This window comes from Aulonocara stuartgranti (genome assembly GCF_965226115.1).
Source record: "Aulonocara stuartgranti genome assembly, chromosome: 6".
Lineage (NCBI taxonomy): Eukaryota > Metazoa > Chordata > Actinopteri > Cichliformes > Cichlidae > Aulonocara > Aulonocara stuartgranti.
In genome coordinates, this window is record NC_138944.1 from 20,249,611 (window position 1) to 20,271,429 (window position 21,819).

Consider the following 21,819-nt stretch of genomic DNA (forward strand, 5'->3'; position numbering starts at 1 on the left):
GTTTGTGTGCTAAAGTTGTGTCATATGACATGAGCACGAGAAATTAGACTTCATTCACATAATAAACATTTAACAATATAAATAAAGCCCCATGCCAAAAGTCGTTTGTCAGAATTAAATGTGTTTCTGCTACATCATGTATTTGCTTTTGAAATAAAAATAAATCAAGTGTACAAACTGGTTTTAACTTTCCTTTAATTTTGCTATCTTCTAATCGAAGCCAAATAAGCTTGTTTGTTCTGTCAGGCAAATAATCTTAACATTGATTGTTTACGTTAGCTGACTTACTGGTCCTCAATAGACTTTATAGGAGTGATACACGTGTTGTCATAGAAGCAACGTTTGTAAAGATGTTATAAAATGTATAAATATGATATGATGTGGATGTGTTACTATATCGGTTTGTGTGTTTTGTGTATTCTTGCCAAGTGTTTTCTGAAATGTTTAAGTAATTAAGTGTGAATCAAACGTATAAAAACAACAGTGAGAAGTTGTGTATTTTTTCAGCACATGAAATTGTGTGTTCATTTTCATAGACGTACAAAGGTTACACATATGATTCATAGGTTTGCTGTGCTATTAGGACATAAACAGTTTAGAAAATCTTGAGCCAGTCTCTTTATTTTCCCTCTCTTGTCAAGTTTCCTTCTGATTTTTAGTAGCAAAAGCATAATTTCTACTTTGCTGCTGGTATATTTTTGAAGGGTACTTGTAATCCAAAGATGCTGTCACATGTTCAAATGTATCTGACGATAAATGTAAATGCATGTCGGCAGTTTTATAAGTGACAAATAAGAAATGCTTGACTTTAAGAGTTCAGCGTGTTTGACAGCCTGCTGTGGTCACAGCTTTCATCTCTCATTGTGCTCTCTGCCACAGCTACCACAATACCTTATCCTTGTCTTCTGTGTCGCTGTATGCCTCTGTCTCTCTCTCTGCCTCTGTGACACACACACACACACACACACACACACACACACACACACACACACACTGGTGGTGTACACAACTGTATGCAGCCAAGCCACTTCATAGTCAGAGAGTGGTGGGTGTGCTTCTTTCTCATATGCCTTGGAGGAGAATTCATAAACACAAGTGTCGCTAATAACGTTAATGACAATGAGTACATTTAACTTTGGTTTTATTCCAAAGCTCTTGCACTACTGTTACAGGAAAAACAGCCACTCGTTTCCATTTTTTACAATATTGCACAAAAGAAAGAAAGAAAAAAGCAGCATATCTAATAACTGATTCCAACAGACACGATTTACTAAAAAACAAGAAGAAATAAATGTATTTGTCCTTATTTTGCATTTTTTAAATGACGTAACAATCTGATTTTCAACAATTCCAGTGAAAAATTCAATTAAAGGCCAAAAGTAACAAAGCACCTCTCAGTACTTTCCAGTCTTCTTCCTGTGGTATTCAGGCTGTAGTGGCCTCAGTCAGTATGACAGTAAGTCATCACACATCCCTAAAACTAAATGCAGCTAAAAGCAAATAAACTATCTTAATATTTTAACCTTTGTTTTTCAACGAGACAAAATCACTTCTGGAAAAAAAGGGGGCCTTTCCAGTGCGATAATGTGGCTAACTGATCTGAGCTCTATACCACAGGGCCGAAAAGTAAAGTCACACGGTGGCTACACAAACAATTCTCGCTAGACATTATTAGTTAACTGTTAATTGTTTATATATTTGATGGGATCTGGCAATATAAAATCATTTATTATATTACCAGACAGAATATTTCAGATCAAAGTGCTTTTCTTACTGCAAATGAGCTCAGTTTACCAGAACCTGCTCATTATTGTGGGAGGGCGATAATCAGTTTATACATATTTTCCTCAGTTATGGCCAAACCTTAACCTCTTTGAACTTTCTGTGCCCATGTCTTTGTCTTTATCTCCCCCTTTTCTCTCTTTTGCTCTCATACAAACACACACACACACACACACACACACACACACACACACACACACACACACACAGCACGTACCGGCAACACACAGTGAACCAAACATTGAAATGAAGATAAGGAATGGTTTAAAAAGCTGACTTTCTCAAACTCTAAGTCTTCTATTTCACACGTTCCTTCCTCACAGACACACACACACGCATGCACGTACGCATGCACACACAGGAAACACCTGTCCTATACGAGCTCAGTACCACAGAAACTGAGTGACACATTAACACATCACATCACCATGCACACTTCTCTGCAGAATAAGACAGTAACACTATGTCAATAACATTTCTCACTGACGTTTGATTCCTTAATCCATCTTTCCCATCATCCAGAAGTATTCTTTTACTCCAGGACGCAAGGATCCGTTTTTAACCAGTTTTGGACTTAACCGGATGTAACCGGTGCGCTGATGTAAATTAAATAAATACTTTGAAACGTGAGCTTCTGTTTTTGCTATTATATAAATAATGTTTATCTTGTGTGTGCACAAATTAGCATAAAGTTCAAATGAAATGATTTGTGTTGATTTCCAAAGTTAAGTTTATATGTATTTCAGAATAAACAGATGAGTGCTTCTGCATTCTGTAGCTAGAGAGAGTTCTGAAACCTGTCCTAATTTTCTGCATTACTAAACAAGCGCTGAAGTTTTAGACTTTTGTGAATAAAGCTGATTGGCATTTCTTGTTCTCTTTAAGATCTGCCCTGCTTCACGTTTACATAACCTACAGCTCTGCCAACTTTAGCATCTTTACGCTGTGCGATAAATGAAAGTTAGCTTCACGTTTCATTTCCTTAGACAATAATCACTTTTTAAGCATCTTTTTACTGATGCGGAGGCTTTTGTTTTCTGTTTCATAGATGCAGACTGTAAGATTTTACAGTTTTTCTGTTTTGTTTTTACATTTTCTTCCAATGAATATGCTCGTTTAATACCTTTCTTTCCCTTTTTTCTTACTGTATTGTTGTATTTCTGAATACATGATCATAATTTCACTTTTTGGACTATGTTTTAAATAAACTCGGTTCGTATTTTGTATTTATATATTGTATAAGTACACAAAACAAGAAGATCTGAGAACAGAATCAGTTAGTCAGATTCAAGCAAACATGGAAGCAGTACTTTAGCATAAGTGTTAAAGATGCCAGGACTGCTGGGTGGTATGACAGAGATCTATTAGGTGTAGATTCCTCAACAGCTGAAGATGAAATCTGCTCTCAGTGGCTGATCTGTTGCCATGTTATTAAATTCCTGTTTACAGATTTAGACCCGGATCTGTGTAAAATTCATTGTCATGTGAAATGTTTGACTCGTTTCACATCCTCAGTGTTCCTGTTAAATGACATGAACATGGGCAAGAAAGTGTCACTGAGATGCACTGAATGTGTGTGACTGACATTTGTCATTAGCTGTGTAACACAGTAGGGTTCAGCGTGTGTGTGTGTGTGTGTGTGTGTGTGTGTGTGTGTGTGTGTGTGTGTGTGTGTGCATGAGTGTGTGTGTCATACAGCTGGTTGTGGTCATGTACAGAAGTGGATGGGGCTGCAGGCATCGCATTTCACCCAGTGCATGTGTGCTATGTGATACTGCACCTGTACCTGTGTTTGAGTGTTTGTGTGGTTGTGTGTGCATGCATGTGTGATTGTGTGTGCGTGTATGTGTGTGTGATAGCTCCAGGTCCTGTTCCAGTAGCGATTACACACAGAGAGAGACAGTGACAGAGACGAACTGCGACTAACAACTAGCGAAGCATTGAGAGCTTCTGACAGGATGTAAGATTTCGAGAATTTTCTGTGGTCTCGGCTGGCTCGGCTTCAGCGAGGGAGAATGGAGATCAGAATCGAGTGACGCTGGATTAGGACACAAGCTGTCCCAGCGACTGCTTTGCTGAATAATTGATCCTTGGGCCTGTGACCGGTTAAGAATGAGGAAGGCATTGCTGATGGTTTGGATCGGCCTTTTGGTGCGAGGTCAGTTCTCATTTTGATGCCGCAGCTGTCACTAACTGTTGCACCGCTGAGGCGGGAGTTTGCTTTAATAAGCCAAGTTAGATTTGTTACTCTTCATCATCTGTAGTTTCCTTCTCTCTGTTTAGTGCAGCCTTCCATTCTCTTTCTGTGTGTTGCTCCTCAGTGTCCCATTGTGCTCAGGGTCATTATGCCCATAAACTTCTAAACGACCTGATGGAGAACTACTCCAATGCTCTGAGACCTGTAGAGGACACAGACAAAGCCCTCAATGTCTCCCTGCAGATCACTCTGTCACAGATCAAAGATATGGTGAGTAGAGAGGAACGTTTGTGGTCGCCCCCTTTTGTTACTTAAACTTTTCAATACGAGTCTGGGACGCGTATGTCCAAATCCAAGCCATCATTTCTTTAAAAGCCTGCAGGGGAATATATAATGTGGAAAAAAATTAAGGTATTTTGTAGTTTTTTTTAAATTTAATTACATTTATCAATAGCTAGGTGTATTTGTTCCCTTTTCAAACTGTGAGATGACTGCTATATTAGAAGAAACATTGTGTGGATTTGACCACTGCTTGGCCACACCGGTTCAACATTTTAACAGTGACATGCACAGTTTTTGCAATAAAATCCAGAGTGGCATTATGCCGAGGTTGCACTTTAACCCTTTAAAGCATGGACAATGAAACCATTGCAGACAATTCCAATAAAAAATTAAATATATGAGTTTTAATTTGTGTCATATTTTCTACATCTGGCTTTTCCCCCTCAAATGTATTGCTTAAAGATGTATTATGCAATTTATTTTGGATTTTCAGAGGAGTAAAAAATCCCACTGATGATGCAAAAGTCCTAAAAACCCAGAAAAAAATCCATATATTTAATATGCTTCAGTAGGTGTTAAGGGTTAAGATGGTGTGTAATAAAAAACAAATAATGCGGTATTATGCGGTAACATTTTACATCGATCTGATGACAATCTGAGCTGTAGAGATAAGAAATTTAAGAAGCAGCTGACAGTCACATTTTCCTGTAACATGTTTCAGATGATTTATTGTACAGTGGTAATAACTCACATACACTCAGCCTCCACTTTATTAGGCATGCCTGCGCAGACTAAAACACTCACCCGCTCCATCTTTTTGACACTCAGTCGTGTATGTTTTAGTGCTGAGGTTGCTCTGCGGTTGTCATAATGAAGATAAGCAATGTTGCAACTGAATAAAGATATAATCATATTTATGCTAATTTGAAGAATTTGCGATTTCCAAATGCCAAGCACCCACCAAACCCCATGGTTCCCACACTTAGTCCCCTTTATACCAGCCTGCTGTGTTAGACCCTCACTGGCTGTTATGAAACTCCACGCCTCCAGTTTGAAACTCAAGCATTCAGTAACAAATTTACATTTCTAAAAGCACTAGCTGGGAAACCCAGATCATTTAACCTTTGTAGGCCTCTTCTCAGATCTGACAAAGAGGCTGTTTTCACAGAGCTTCTTTACTCCCAGTGGTCACATCTTCAGAGCTACAGATAAAGATGGGTTTCAGCATACAGCCTTTCAGTGTACTGTGAGGATCACACTTAGGATAATGTAATATAAAGTAGGAGTCTTCAAGTGTACTCCGTTTGTGGGAGCCATAAATCGAGGCACTGTCACTGTGTCTATGTTCGTGTGTGTTTAGGATGAGAGGAATCAGGTGTTAACCACATACCTGTGGATCAGGCAGGTCTGGCATGATGCCTACCTGAAGTGGGACAAGGAGGAATATGATGACCTTGAAATGATCAACATCCCCAGTGACCTGGTTTGGAAGCCCGACATTGTCCTCTATAACAAGTCAGTAACAAACAAAGACAGAAGAACAGAAAGAAGATGAGGAATCATATTTTTATAGTTAATCAAATGGAAAAGGTGCATCTGATCGAGCTCACGCATTCCTTCTGTTTTTGTCCACGTAGAGCAGATGAGGAGTCGTCAGGCCCATCCAACACTAACGTGAAGCTGCGTTACAACGGAGAGATCATCTGGGACTCTCCGGCCATCACAAAGAGCTCTTGTGTGGTGGACGTCTCCTACTTCCCCTTTGACTGGCAGCAGTGCAATCTCACATTTGGCTCCTGGACCTACAATGGAAACCAGGTGTGTCTGCACACAGGGAGCATGTAGAGCAAGAAGGAGACAGATATATGGCTGACAAACACATAGCGTCTTAAATATTTATCAGTATGTTCTCACTGCTGAACTCAGTGATAGAAAGTATGGAAACACTCATGGACCCTACTGAGTGAACAGATGAACACAAGCAAAATGTGCTAAAGTAGATGTTTAAGGAGCTTATTTCTCCATACAGTTGTGGTAGAAGTTTAAATACACTCATTGTGGTAATTTTGAGCTTTTCTTTGAACTGTTGTTTTCCAGGGTGGAATGATTTTCTAATTTGCAACACTGGGTTTAAGTTATTGTGGTGGGTGTTGTTTTTGTGTGATTTAAATGTTCATTTTCTTGGTTTTAACATGATTTCATCATCGTAGTTCTACTTGTTTGTACATGTTTCACTAACATCTTTTCATCGTGCTTTTGTATGGACTCCACACAGGTGGACATCAGTTTGGGCATGGACAGCGGGGACCTGTCTGACTTTGTGGAGAATGTGGAGTGGGAGTGTCACGGCATGCCAGCGGTTAGAAACGTCATGATGTATGGCTGCTGTTCCGATCCTTACACTGAAATCACCTACACCCTGCTCCTGAAGAGGCGCTCCTCCTTCTACATCTTCAACTTGCTCCTCCCCTGCTTACTCATCTCCTTCCTGGCTCCGCTGGGCTTCTACCTTCCAGCCGACTCGGGGGAGAAAGTTTCCTTGGGGGTGACGGTTCTGCTGGCGCTCACTGTGTTCCAGTTGTTGGTGGCTGAGAGCATGCCTCCTGCAGAAAGCATGCCCTACATAGGTCTGATTTATTTATGGAAGTATGGAAACTGTAGAAAGTCATAATAAAAACAGGCATAATAAAAATGCATAAAAATTCATTCAAAAATATAAAGCACAAGGTCAAAATTTTGACAGATTTTACACATAAATCGGGGCCCCACTGGTTACTTAGTCTTGTGGTTATATATTAAAATTTTGCATGGTATCTCAAGATAAATAAACCAGTATTACCTACTTTTAAGCTACCCATACACTTGACCCTATGTATTTATTATTTTTACAGACTTTTTAATAGACTCTATTTATAAATCTGTAATTTCTTCTATCTTCCTTTTTAGGGAAGTACTACATTGCCACCATGACTATGATCACAGCCTCCACTTCTCTCACCATCTTCATCATGAACATTCATTTCTGCGGTGCTGAAGCCAAACCAGTCCCTTACTGGGCTAAGGTGCTCATCATTGACTACATGTCAAAAATCTTCTTTGTCTATGAAGTCGGGGAGAACTGCACCACGCCAGAAAGCGAGAGGACCCCGCTCTACCCAGAGGAACCAATGGGTGATAAGAGCTGCTACCATGACGACCGCTTCCATGATGGCTTCTACTATACTGACAGTGATCCAAACAAATACAGCAATGGGAATGGTGTACATCATCACAAAAACCATCACAAAAGACAAGCAAATGGCAACACCAACAGCAGGCATCACCATTACAACAACCATAACAACCACGCTTCCAGGCTGGAGAGGGGTGACGCAAAGCATGAGCCCACTCAGCGTTACCACCACATCAGGAGGGATGAACTAGATTACCAGGCTCCTCGGCATCCACTGCACCTCCAACACCTGAATGGGGGGTTTAAGGAGCAGATCCTCTATTCCTCAGAGAAGATTCAAGTCCCTGCCTGTCCCTGCTGCTGCCCCTCTATCCAACATAAACAGGTGACACTTCATGCTGTTTCATCCTTTACTACTTTTAAACGCAACTAATATTAATTTAGAAGCGATATGTAGGACTTTTATATGTTTAATATTTTTTATTGCCAGTGTGTGAGTGGTAAAATGACATCTTCTCCATGTCTTTGGGTTGCCCCTTACAGCCTGTGAACTTGGTGAATGGGGAAGGAGTTATTTTCATTTTAATGATCCCTCCCTCAGTGTCTCTCTTCTGCCCCTTTGCCATTACGGAACAATAGCTGGCAAGGAACAAGGAAATGTACAAACCACAAAACAGTTTGTTTCATCACAGCATAAACTCTAAAAGAAACTCCAGATAAGGACAGAAACCAATGAGTAATCAATTAATGAGGATTTTTCTTTAAAAATGTTAGCGAGGACACAAACTAAGATTAGTGAGCTAGCTGCTATGTTGGCAAGTCAGAAATCCATTTGTGTTGGCCAGGGGTTAAACTGTGCTTTGTCAGATAGGGGAAACCCTAATATCTGGTTTAGTTGTGCAACCTCGGAAAACCACCTAGAAATAGACACACAAAACTTTAGAAGCTTATTTCTGCCACTGGAAGGAAAATGCCAGGAAGATTTAGATCAAAGTCAAAAAATTTTAGATATTATCCAGAAGTTTGGGGTTAAATACCTGGAAATTTCAAGCTACTTCTGAATGATCTATAAAAGCTTGTATTGTGAGTTCCAGTAGATTGGTTTTCTTTGCATATAGACCATTAACACTCTGTTCCTGCTGATCTGAAGCTTACTGATCTTTTGGGATTTAACTGAACTGAACAATATGTAAGCTGATCAGCTTAAATATAAATTGATGTCTTGATGTAACCGTACACTGACAATGAACGCCACAGACTACCCTGCACCAGTCCAACATATTGCATCACTGTAAACTTCACCACAGTACTGCAAACTAACCAGTTTATCCAGTATTAATCTGTACTAAACTTCCCAGTATTTTCATGGATGAAGCATTGAGCCAATATCTCATTTTTAAAAAATCATGCGTGATTTAGAAACACAGTGCTGAGAAAGAAAAAAATATGTTGAGGGTGTAAGTGGGAGTTGGATATTATTTTCTTTATATTAAGCAAGCATCTTATGGTATCAGGAGGAAGCAGCACCTGACTACAGCATTAGGGAACCGGTTTCTAGTCCAAATTCTTAAAATTGTTAGCATGTCTACCTATCGATCCCGTTGTTGGTTCTTGCACTCGTACTACAATCAACTGATTTCAGTTTGCATTTCAGAGGAGGAAAATAGCGACAGTCTAGAGCGTAGATATGGACATTTATTTTATTATTATTGCACAAAAGGACAAAATAAATGGTAAAGTGGAAAACTGCATCCAGGACAGAAACAAACACATCATGCTGCTAACACAACTTTGGGTTTTTGAAAGCATCTGCCAAGAGGGCATGCTAACGTTAAGCTAGTCAAGAATCCAGAGTGAAATCTGAGTGAATGCTGACTGCAGCAGCAAGACCCTGAACTTCAACTGGTATAAAGCAGATGAGCAGTTAGGCTGCATCCTGGGAAATGCTGGAACATCATAACCGGATAGTTTCAGTCCACTTTAACACTTGGAATTGTTGCTAACACTGGCTAACATGAGGCAGAAGAAAACCAAATAGGACAACCTCAAGAGAAAAAGCCAACCCCAAGCTTTCTTCTTGCTAATGTTAGGTAATTTTAGCCTGCCTAACTATCGAATGTAGTGCGAGTAAGCTAATTTATTCAGACCCTCAGGGCTGCCATGGCTGGTAATCTGGATCGTTTTAAATGGCTTAATCAGTAAATTAATTTATCAGCAAAGTTATAAATAGCTTGCAAACCTTTTTTTATGCACATGAACACCAAAATGCTTCATCAGCCAACGTAAGCCATGGTGCATCTTAAGTGTTGAGTCCGACTGTGTGTTTATCCAAGAATAAATAAAAGCAATGGTACAAAGCAAGAAACTGTTTCCCACAGAAAAGGGGGGAAAATGAGGAAGATTATAAGGAGGAGACACTGGACTCACCTGACAGCACTGATAGTAGTAAAACTTCCAGGGAAAAATCTTTTTAAAAACCTTATTTGGGGGAAAGCCAGCAATTTGTAAAAGTGTTTTTGTTAGACTTCCCTGGTGATGTATTCTCATGCCCTGGTGTCCTTTGAAATTAAATTAAATTTAGACGATGTTTCAAACTAAGTGTGTTAAAGCATAAAGGAACTACAGCAAATGCAACACTGCAACATAACAGCGCTGAACGGTCTGGTATGTACCTCTTGCTGTCATGTAAATTCTAGAAACTTATAGACTGCAGTTTGTCTAATGGCCACAAGTGTCATTAGCAGCAATGGCTTTCTGGATGTTATATAAATAACCTTTAAGTATCCATCTGTCCTTTCTTCAGGTGGTTAAGAACATCGAGTACATTGCAAACTGTTTCCGTGAGCAGAGAGCCACGTGCATCAAGGTAGCAGAGTGGAAGAAAGTTGCCAAGGTGATGGATCGGTTTTTTATGTGGATCTTTTTCGTCATGGTCTTCCTCATGAGCATTCTCATCATTGCCAAGGCGTCTTGATAGCTTCTTCTACTTTTCATCGACACTAAACCTCCAGTCTTGTTACACCTCTGTTTGACTTTAATGCAACGTGAGACAAATGAAGACTATTTTGTCCGCAAGAAAACCGTGTTTCATGTCAGTATTGTGTGTGTGTGTGTGTGTGTGTGTGTGTGTGTGTGTGTGTGTGTGTGTGTGTGTGTGTGTGTGTGTAAGTGTTTGTCTGGGGTTTTTGTTTTGTTTCGACGTAAAGAAGACGAGGTCACTGCACACAAATCATCCATTTAACCACACGTGTGCACGGAAAGCCTCTCGGTTAGTTTATGTAAGATCTGTTTGCATGTGTCACAGAGCAGTGGAGCAGTAAGACAATCCAGGCCTTGCCTTGAACATGCATGGACTCTATTATTGATGAGCTAACAGCCAAACATCCAGCTATAGGCATTACATTTCTTGCCTTACGTTTTAAGCAACCAGAGGATGCTATTTTCCAGAGTTGGCTACGATGTGGGAGGGAGCACCAAGAGGAAAACCTGAAATACTTTTGAAACAGTGTAAATGTCGATGACACAGCCTATGAATCACATCTATCCTTATAGACACTATCACTGGTAGATCGTGTGAGTTAATGCTGTTAAAGCCACATGAAACTGACATTGGTTTACAAAACAAATTTCCCACATGTGGGACTAATAAAGGTTATCTTATCTTATCTTATCTTATCTTATCTTATCTTATCTTATCTTAAGTTCTCCATACTTGAAGAGAAAAGGTGAAAATTTACCTCACAAAGACTTTTAACACACTATCTGACCTTAGTGATACTTTTTCACAATAAAGGGTGATGCACTCTACCTTATTGCTAATTTACACTTTGCTCAATGGCACAATTAAAAATAAACCTTTGATATTGTGTTATTAAAAATGATTGTTGCTCAGTTTGTGGTGGTTTAAATCTTATTTGGTGTGTTTGTGAATTCTGTCCCCTTCTTATTGTCCTGTTTTTGTTTTTGTTTTTTTTTATATAAAATGCAGCTTATAAACTTAACATTGTATCTTATCCATATCACAGACACTCATTTTCCCTCACCTGTTTTTTTTTTTGATGATTAGCAGTTTGTTTGGACTGTAGAGGGCAGGCAACTGAATGAACCTGGTTTATTTTATTTAAATGTTTCAATTCAGAAAAGAGCCTCTGGAGGGCAGATTAGGTCAAATTAGAGACGATTCAGTTACTGACTGAATGAATTAATGAATGAACTTGCATAACCAAATGTCCCATAGATACTTTAACAGTACAAGAGGTAAAAACAGAGGATAGAATCATAAATTAATGTATTAGCACTTTTTCTATAAGTCAGTACTCATTAAAATCAGGTAGACAAGCATATAAAACACACACACACACACACACACACACACACACACACACAGAGCATGATCCAACATGACTGGTTTGGCAGTGGGTGAAGGTCTGGGAGGGAAATCCTTGAAATCTTATACAGATTTTCACATTTTTGGCCAACAGTCAGAGGTTGGGCTCGTTCAGTGGGCCTCTGGTTCCTTCTGGAGGACAATGATCATCCTCATGTGGCCAGAGTGTGTAGACAGTTCCTGGATGGCAAAAGCATTAATGCAACTGACTGGCTCTCATGTTCCTAAATAAAAAACACAAAACAACAACAACAAAAAAGTACATTGTTCTTTAAATCTTTTTCGAATTGGAAGGAAATATTAGTAATAGAAAGTAATAAAGTTTATTGCAGGCTTAAATTGAAGTTCATTATTATTTATCTTCCCATTTTCAGACACCAAATAAATTCCTTCATAGCTGACTAAATGATTTTCTTTCTGCAGTATTTTTTAAAAAATTACATCAATAATAAAAAAAACAATCAATTGTTGCTTAATCTTTAAAAAAAAGTCTACTGTCCTCCTTGTCATTGCTGTCACAAAGACATCGCTGTCAGGCTGTTATGAGAAGAACTAATCTTTGCTTCCATCTAGTGGAGTTTGGAAAAAGAAATACTGAGTTAGCCTACAGTTAGCAGCGTGCTATGAAAGCAACACGAAGGACAACATTTAGCTGATAATTTCCTCTCGCCAAGAGATGCAACACAAAGTTATTGCAAAGACTTTTAGACATTCTTGTGCAGATGTGTCTGCTTCAGTCTGTTTCTTTGGATTGTTTGACCTCAACAAGGACAGAATACCAACTCATTTTTGACCCCTGGTACCTAAATGACAAATACATATATAAATATCACATTACTATCCTGTTGACAACACTCCTCCCAACCTCTTCACAAACTGCTTGTATCTGCATTATCAGGCTGCTTCTTTCTGGACTGTGTTTTCTCAGAGCAGAGGCCTGCTGAGCCGAGTGCTTCAGATATACAAACTTTCTTCAATCATGAGAAAAAAAGCAGTAATGACAGTTAGAGTCCAGAGGGACCATATGGTCTGACATACCTACCGAGATATCTACAGAACTACAGTGTTTTGGGAGAATAATGAGGATAAACAATAATTCATGTCATTCATCAGTTTTGCACTTTGCTTTTTCCTTCCTTGTTCACAAAAAGTGAAGAAGAAAGTGGAAGAAGAAAGGTGTATTAGCCTCCTCTACTTCCTAGATAGGAGGAAAAAGAGGAAGTGAGACAGAACTAATAGACATTTCTTGGTGGTGCACATCCATGAACGGGGTGTGATAGGTGGGAGCAGGAATCTGGCTGAGCTGCTGGCCACAAGAGATGGAAAGTACTATGTTGTAGCAAAGAACAGGTGCTGGAAGTCATTTTGCTTGGTGGATATTATGAAGCAAGGTAATTAAAAAAAAAAGCACAAAATCACAGGAAATTGCTAGAAAATGGATGAAGATGTAGCTCATCACCTACAGATGGAGAAGTGGTTATTGAATGAGGACTAGGAGCAGCAGAATGTAACAAATTAGCACTATGAGAGAAATTTAAAGATGGTTCAGCAAAAATCAGAGGAAGGAGAAACTGGTAAGAGAAATGGGGAGGATTTTAGGGGAGAGCCTGAGGAAAATGACAGAAAGGAGAAGATACAAGAGAAGCAGTTGACTGAAGTTCTGAGTAAGACTTGACTGATAAGACCTCACAAAGTTACCAACATGTTTGAGGAGCAGGTGGAGTAGAAAGAGAAAGGGATAAAATCAATGGAGGAGAGGATCTAAAAAGATTACAGTAAAAAAATAAAAATACTGAAGGGGAAGTTCAGGAAATACAAAAGGGAAGATGTGACGAGAGTTTCTTTGAAGACACTTAAATTAATTCGTCCAGAGTTCAGAGGAGAAGAGGGGGAAAAGCAAATGGATGATGGACTCACAGATCAGAGGAAGAAAATTCACAAAGAAATGGACATGCAGATGGAAAAGCAGAGGATGGAAAAGCTGAGAACTGAGGCCCTTCGAGGATGAAGTAAAACCCATCAAAATAAAGTTTGAGCAACAAAAGGTTAGTGAAGAAAGCCCCAAGAGACACTGGAGGACAACCTGTGAAGAGAACGAGAAAAGTGCGACAAGGAAATCCCAAAGATGGAAAAGCAGTTTGACAGTAAGTGTTAGGATCTCTGCAGAGAGACAGCACAGGGACAAGAGATGAGACTGAATGCAGCTTTGTGAATGCTGGAACTTACCACTGTGTACAATAACAGCACTAACACTTTGTGTTAAATGTTTACCATTCATGTGTTTGCTGGCACAATAATTACTATTATTAATTACTATAATATGCTCTGGCCTTTAAACTGTCTTCTTTGATTTGACCATTACCTGCAACAGGGAGTTAATGCCCATGTGTAAACACTTTCATTTCAACGAAGAGACCTAATTCCTTTGTATGTCTTACCCTGCCAAAAGCACAAAAAAAGTACAAAATCTCAACGGTGACAGACATAATCTGATGATCACCTCCACGCCCTCTGCTTTGTGCTGCTATCTCTATCTCTTTCATTTAAACCTTTTTTCGAATAAAATCCCATTGCCATTAATAAAGATCAAATATTGCTTGAGTGCTATTTCAGCATCATTACCGATGTTGTGACTTCAACTGTGCCATCTGCTTCTGTTCCCAGCCAAAAACTCTGCTTTTATCCACTGCCCTGTGCGTCTGTGTGTGTCTGTGTTTGAGTGCACTTGTATTACTGATGTTGTGGGAACAGACCATTATTCTGTTTATACAGTCTTGACCTAACTCTGTTTTGGAGACAAAATATGAATTCCAGTAATGTAAATTACTTTATTTCAGCTGAGCACTTGTTCTCCGACTTCGTTTCAGTGTTCACCTGAAAGTAAAGTGAGTAAAGTAGTAGTCTGAGTTTGGGTTAGATTAAGTCTCCAGAAAAGAAGTTTATGTCAAAGTCCTCTGAAGAAATGTGTATGCATGTCATGTATATATATATCTATAATATATAACAGCTAAGATACTGCGCAGGACCCTCAAGCTCCCAGGCCTCAGGTAGAGGACCCGAGCTTGAAGGATTGACCGTGTTTTTTTTTTATACTTCAAGTTTGGGTTCTCTACCAGAGGCCTGGCAGATAAAACAGTACAACACAGTGCATGAATACATGGTAAAACAAAACATAAGGGAATACAGTCTGAATCTCTGAGAGTTAATATTAAAAAAACACCATATCACCATCATCGTAAGTAACAGCCAGCAGTCTGTTAACTTATTATAAGACTGAAAATGTGACAAACTGGATTTTGTAGGTGTTTTTGTTACCTTTGGATACAGGCCAGCTGTCTCCTGGTCAGTCAAAGCATCTTTTTGAGCAGAAAATCAAACTATTGTTGTGAAATTGAATAATTTGATACTGTAACAATTCTCCTGTGTCCTTGACCAAAGCATGGATTTACAGAAATTATGTGAAAATAATGATTAGCTGATAAACCAATATAATGAGATTAAGGACGTGATTGTTTGGATACTGGGTGATTGAGGGAAAATAAACACTACAAATGATGTGACTGACTTCACTGTTTTGAAAACATGCAAATATTTTTGAGTGAAACCAGATGAAGAGATGTCATGGTCCTGGGTCTTTTGATGCAACGTTGTGTGTTATGGACTCTTTTTTAATTAATGGATTGCAGATATTATGTTTGTTTACATCCTCAGGCTATATTTTTAATACTTGGCTATAGTTTTCTTATATTCCGTTTCAGTTTATTCTGCCTGCTGTGTGTTTCCCGTACCTTGTTAAGTCTCCGGCTCTGTCTTAGCTGTCTCCTGTTTTAGTTAGTTAGTTTTGTTTTGGTAACTTTTGTGTCATTTTTTAGGTTTTAGTTAAGTTTAGTTAAGGGTTTAGTTTAACTTTAGTTCCAGCTGTGCTCCCACCTCTTGTGTATTTACTTTCTGAGGCTCCTCTCTAGTAGTGTGCTCCTGTATTTTGTGTTTTCCCTTAGTTTTTCCTTAGCTTCTGAGTTTTCTGCATTTTTGATTCCAGCACTGTCTTGGCTTTTGTATTTTTGGTTTTTGTGAGAATACTAAAATACAAAGCAATACAACTTTTTGGAGTTAAGGACTGTTTCTGTGTCCTGCATTTGGGTCCACACTCTGCCTGCCACATAGAATATCTTGACAACTATATTTAGATAATAAACCAAAAAGCCATGTATTCCTGTCATACATAAATATTCAAGACACTGTTATAAATAAAGATTAGAGACACTGAATGTGTCTGTGAGGAAAGAAAAAACAAAGAAAACCAAAACGAATATCCTGATTCAAATGCATGAAACAAAAAAATTGTAATAATAAAACGCTATGGGGGGATTTTAGTTTCAGCATTTCTGGCTGTAATCTCTATGAACTGAAAAACTGGCCTAAATTAATGGGAACATCTGTAAAGGAAAGTCTTTTGTGTGTTTGTGTTGAATCATCCTGCTTTCATTTAGTTACAGCAACGTCTCCACTGATGGTAAGAGTCCTGAGATTAGGAAAATAAGAGAGAGAGCGAGAGCGAGAGTGAGAGACCGGGAAGGGATTAATCTCAAACAGTAATGCAGAATGAAACTGTTCACAGAGAAAATTAAAAATGGCTCGACATGATTTCTGCTTTTCTCAGGTGGCAAACTTCTCTCAGCTCTGCGCGTCTGGGAGCTGTGCTGTCAGCAGTGAGCATAGCTGGTGGTGCATCAGGTCCCCAGTCAGTCTGCTGTGCGCTCAGAGCAGAAGCTGAGATCAGCCCGAGTGGAGCAGGACACTCAGTCGCCACTGTGGGTTACCATTAAGACTCTTGTTTTGTTAGTGGCGAGGATTCTCGCACTTTAACTTCGACATGTGGCCGAGCGCAGGACGAGGCGATGAATAATACAACCGGCTTGGCGCTGGTAGGAGCTAGGAGCCGGGAAGGGTTACCGGCGCACCGCGTCTTGACGGGCTGTGTTCTGGCGCTGCTCATCATTTGGACACTTTTAGGTAACTTCACGGTGTGCGCGGCCGTTTATCGCTATCGGCACCTGCGCGCAAAAGTAACCAACGTCTTCATCGTGTCGTTGGCTCTGTCGGACCTCCTGGTGGCCGTGCTGGTGATGCCGTGGAAAGCGGTGGCCGAAGTGGCCGGTTTCTGGCCGTTCGGGGGCTTCTGTAAAACCTGGCTGGCCTGCGACATCATGTGTTCAACGGCCTCCATCCTAAACCTGTGCGTCATTAGTGTGGACCGATACTGGGCCATCTCCAACCCGTTTCGCTATGAGAGGAGTATGAATAGGAGGGTTGCATCCGTCATCATCGGTGTGACCTGGACAGTGTCTGTGGTCATCTCCTTCGTTCCTGTACAGCTAAACTGGCACCGGGCGGAGATCGGTGACCCAACCGGGGAGAATCCGGCGCACTACGGTAGTAGTATTGACAGCTGTGACTCAAGCCTCAGCCGCACATATGCCATCTCCTCCTCCCTCATCAGCTTCTACATCCCGGTCGCGATCATGATTGTGACATACACACGCATCTACCGGATAGCCCAAATGCAGATACGCATGATATCCTCCTTGGAGCGGGCTGCTGAGCACGCGCAGAGTTGCCGCTCGGACGTTCCTGAACTGATTTCACACCTGTGCACAGAAATGAGCACCCGCTCGTCTCAGTCTCACACCAGTCTACATCCGGACTGCCAGCCCTCTAATCAGTCACACTGCGAGCTCAAAGTCTCCATCAGAAAAGAGACAAAAGTGCTCAAAACTCTGAGCATCATAATGGGCGTGTTCGTCTGCTGCTGGCTGCCTTTCTTTATCCTCAACTGCGCTCTGCCTTTCTGTCCCGGACCAGCTGCTCCGGCGGCCCAACGCGGCCCTTACTGCGTTAGTGAAAAAACTTTTGATGTCTTTGTGTGGATCGGCTGGAGCAATTCGTCTCTAAACCCGGTCATATATGCGTTCAACGCGGACTTCAGAGACGCTTTCCTGCGCCTGTTGCGCTGCCGGGGACGCGGATTTTTGGCCGCGGTGAGTGCCGCGGTGGAGACGGTAATGGCGAGTAACCAGGCGGGAAACTCCAAGCGAGAAAGCCCGACGAAGGTGAGGCTGGACGTCTCCTGCGCGACAAACACGAGGGGAAGTGAGGACAGCGGGAACACTACGGTGACTGTGTTTTATCACAGAGGGACGAGGTCAGAACAAGTGACGGACACTGAGGACAGGAGCGACAGAGACAAGCTGACGCACATTCCCATCTGAGCGGGATCATTTCAGGGGTCGAGGGGTAAGGCAAACACAAGGAGAACAGACTAAACCCCGGATGTAGAGGGACAGGAAAAGTGAAGCACTGAATTTTTCCCACCAGGGAGATCTCGAGGACCCACAAAATAACCCACCTTACTGCTACACTACATCTGGATGTCTTCTAAAGTCTTTTTCCCATCCTGGGATTAGGGAGTGTGTTTGGATAACTGTGGGTGGTGCAGCTGTTTCTACCTGTGTGTAGACATAAGCTTTATCTTTGCTGATCAGTGCCCAACAAAATCTTTAGGTTAAAATATTCTGAATCAAAATTTGAAGGGGGGCTGTTGAAAAGTTTATAAAAATAGCAGGCTGAATTAGGTGGAGAAGAAAAAGGGAGAAAATATGACCCTTTTATGAAGAAAATATATATAGTTGTACTTTGGAAGTAAAGGGGACACCCGTAGGTGAATACATGCTTGAATCAGGCAGAGGGAGGTGCATCCTTCTCACCCTCACCTCCAGCTTTCAGATCGGAGTAGATGTTTTACATGGATGGGTGGATTAACAGAAAAATTTACTCAGTAGGACAGAGGTTTTGCAGAGTGGCCATTCAAAAGGCAAATAGCTGGCTTTCCTCTCTCTCTTCCCCCAGTGTGGAGAGAGATTTACCAGAGGTCAGGATTTTTGTGACTCTCTAGAAATGGGATTATGTAAGTAACTCACATTAGCACCCGTCAGCTGTGCATCTTGGTGGATGCACGGTGCACTCTGTTACCCCCGCACACCCCCACCTAACCCAGCCACCCCTCCCTCTTTCCCCTGAAAGAAACAATCATGAATTATTTGTAGTGGTTGTTCCTGTGAAAGATGTCCTGACCAGCAAGAACACAGAAGCTTTTATGGTGACAACTCCTGAAAACACAAGATGTGATTCTTTGCAGTAAGGCTGATGCAGAAATGGCCACCACAAGAGCAGAGGCACGCAGTCTCGTCTGCTCTGGATGAACTTTCTGCATATTTTCATCTGTTCATTTTAATTTCACAGGACCTTGTTGGTGTTAAATATGAACACGTCTGTTGTGACCTGAAAGAGCCACCAAGCCTTAATGGAACCAACAAGAAATATGTTTTTCAACTGCAGTTTGTTTCTAAAACCACACACACATAAGCCTGTAAACCAGAATTTGCTGTTTTCCCACTTTTATTTGTGTTTTAAGGCCTAAACAAAAAAGTAAAGGTGACTTTCTGTATTACTCATTTCCAGTCTATACTCACTGGCTACTTGATTAGGTATACTTTTGGAACTGCTTGTTAATACAAATATCCAATCAGCCAATCACACTGGAGCAACTGGTCAGGATTACCTGCTGAAGTTCAAACTGAGCATAAGAATGGGCAAGAAAGTCAATTTAAGTGACTTTAAACATGAAATGGTTTAGGATTTACAGAAAACGGGCTGAATGTCCAGTGAGCAGCAGGTCTCTGGGTGAAAATTGATATTGATATCAGCAGTCAGAGGAAAATGGCTAGACTGCTTCGAACTGATAGGAAGGCAGGAGAATATCAAATAACTAATTGTTCCAATTAAGGTATGTGGAAGAAAATCTCTGGCACAATATGTCATATTTTGAAGCCCAAGCAGAAGACCACGTGTGGTACCACTCCTATCAGGTAAGAACAGGAAACTGAGGCTACAAAGTCTGGATCCATCCTTGTTGATGCATCGTATATCAGGATAATCGTTTATGTCACAAAGCTTAATTAATATTAAATTGGTTTCTTGAACATGACGGTGAGTTCACTGTACTGAAATAGCCTCCGCAGATTCCAATCCAACAGCGCATTTGGGATGTGTTGGAACAGGAGGTTGACATCATGCATGTGCAACTAACAAATTTGCTGCAACAGTGTGATGCTATCATGCCAACATGGACAAAAATCTCAGAGGAATGTTTCCAGCACTTGTGAAACCTGGGACTTCTTTAGCCCTACTGCTAATCCAAAAAAAATGGAACTTCCTTTTCTTTTGAATAGAGTTGTGAAAAGCTCTATTAAACCCATGTTAACTTTTTTCCTGACATCAATATATTAGCTGTTTCTCAAACCAAAGAAGCCCTTCCTGAATAGGCTGTACCTCATAGCATAGCATCTAGTTTTTCCAAATAAAACCATCATAAATGTTCCAAGAGGCATTAACATGAGTAACATGGTTGAATGACAAGAATTAGTCTAGTAGACGGTGACTGCAACACCTTCTTCTGTCAGCACAGCTTTCAGTCAAGGTGGTTACAGTCCAAACTTTAAACGTTAAAATCCAAACAGGTGAGTTATAAAAACCTTTATGGTCCAAAGTTTGAACACATGAGTGAAGTTACATTTTAGCTTAATACATCAAATATATTTTTCAGGATACAGGGAGTGCAGAATTATTAGGCAAGTTGTATTTTTGAGGAATAATTTTATTATTGAACAACAACCATGTTCTCAATGAACCCAAAAAACTCATTAATATCAAAGCTGAATGTTTTTGGAAGTAGTTTTTAGTTTTAGCTATTTTAGGGGGATATCTGTGTGTGCAGGTGACTATTACTGTGCATAATTATTAGGCAACTTAACAAAAAACAAATATATACCCATTTCAATTATTTATTTTTACCAGTGACACCAATATAACATCTCCACATTCACAAATATACATTTCTGACATTCAAAAACAAAACAAAAACAAATCAGCGACCAATATAGCCACCTTTCTTTGCAAGGACACTCAAAAGCCTGCCATCCATGGATTCTGTCAGTGTTTTGATCTGTTCACCATCAACATTGCGTGCAGCAGCAACCACAGCCTCCCAGACACTGTTCAGAGAGGTGTACTGTTTTCCCTCCTTGTAAATCTCACATTTGATGATGGACCACAGGTTCTCAATGGGGTTCAGATCAGGTGAACAAGGAGGCCATGTCATTAGTTTTTCTTCTTTTATACCCTTTCTTGCCAGCCACGCTGTGGAGTACTTGGACGCGTGTGATGGAGCATTGTCCTGCATGAAAATCATGTTTTTCTTGAAGGATGCAGACTTCTTCCTGTACCACTGCTTGAAGAAGGTGTCTTCCAGAAACTGGCAGTAGGACTGGGAGTTGAGCTTGATTCCATCCTCAACCCGAAAAGGCCCCACAAGCTCATCTTTGATGATACCAGCCCAAACCAGTACTCCACCTCCACCTTGCTGGCGTCTGAGTCAGACTGGAGCTCTCTGCCCTTTACCAATCCAGCCACGGGCCCATCCATCTGGCCCATCAAGACTCACTCTCATTTCATCAGTCCATAAAACCTTAGAAAAAACAGTCTTGAGATATTTCTTGGCCCAGTCTTGACGTTTCAGCTTGTGTGTCTTGTTCAGTGGTGGTCGTCTTTCAGCCTTTCTTACCTTGGCCATGTCTCTGAGTATTGCACACCTTGTGCTTTTGGGCACTCCAGTGATGTTGCAGCTCTGAAATATGGCCAAACTGGTGGCAAGTGGCATCTTGGCAGCTGCACGCTTGACTTTTCTCAGTTCATGGGCAGTTATTTTGCGCCTTGGTTTTTCCACACGCTTCTTGCGACCCTGTTGACTATTTTGAATGAAACGCTTGATTGTTCGATGATCACGCTTCAGAAGCTTTGCATTTTTGAGACTGCTGCATCCCTCTGCAAGATATCTCACTATTTTAGACTTTTCTGAGCCTGAGTTGGATCAGGTGGCGGGGG

The 21,819-nt window shown here is 40.6% G+C and overlaps 2 protein-coding genes across 2 annotated transcripts; both read left to right on the forward strand.

The window, feature by feature from the left end:
- The first annotated feature begins 3,516 nt into the window (after positions 1-3,516).
- On the forward strand, positions 3,517-11,110 carry chrna9a (cholinergic receptor, nicotinic, alpha 9a). Its single transcript, XM_082537445.1, has 7 exons — positions 3,517-3,940; positions 4,104-4,249; positions 5,622-5,776; positions 5,899-6,079; positions 6,537-6,888; positions 7,208-7,818; positions 10,237-11,110. Exons 1-7 carry the CDS (start codon positions 3,895-3,897, stop codon positions 10,405-10,407), a joined length of 1,662 nt encoding a protein of 553 aa, XP_082393571.1. The 5' UTR covers positions 3,517-3,894; the 3' UTR covers positions 10,408-11,110.
- Positions 11,111-16,431: 5,321 nt separating this feature from the next.
- LOC309709088 (D(1) dopamine receptor-like) lies at positions 16,432-19,316 on the forward strand. Its single transcript, XM_082537543.1, has one exon. The coding sequence runs from the start codon at positions 16,719-16,721 to the stop codon at positions 18,087-18,089; it is 1,371 nt and encodes a 456-aa protein (XP_082393669.1). The 5' UTR covers positions 16,432-16,718; the 3' UTR covers positions 18,090-19,316.
- The last annotated feature ends 2,503 nt before the right edge of the window (positions 19,317-21,819 follow it).

Excerpts from the sequence above, each read along its gene's own strand:
- chrna9a (XM_082537445.1), top strand. The coding sequence starts at position 3,895 with ATGAGGAAGGCATTGCTGATGGTTTGGATCGGCCTTTTGGTGCGAG. Across the intron at positions 4,250-5,621 it reads TGTCACAGATCAAAGATATG|GATGAGAGGAATCAGGTGTT; the intron begins GTGAGTAGAGAG and ends GTGTGTGTTTAG. Across the intron at positions 7,819-10,236 it reads CCTCTATCCAACATAAACAG|GTGGTTAAGAACATCGAGTA; the intron begins GTGACACTTCAT and ends TCCTTTCTTCAG.
- LOC309709088 (XM_082537543.1), top strand. The coding sequence starts at position 16,719 with ATGAATAATACAACCGGCTTGGCGCTGGTAGGAGCTAGGAGCCGGGAA.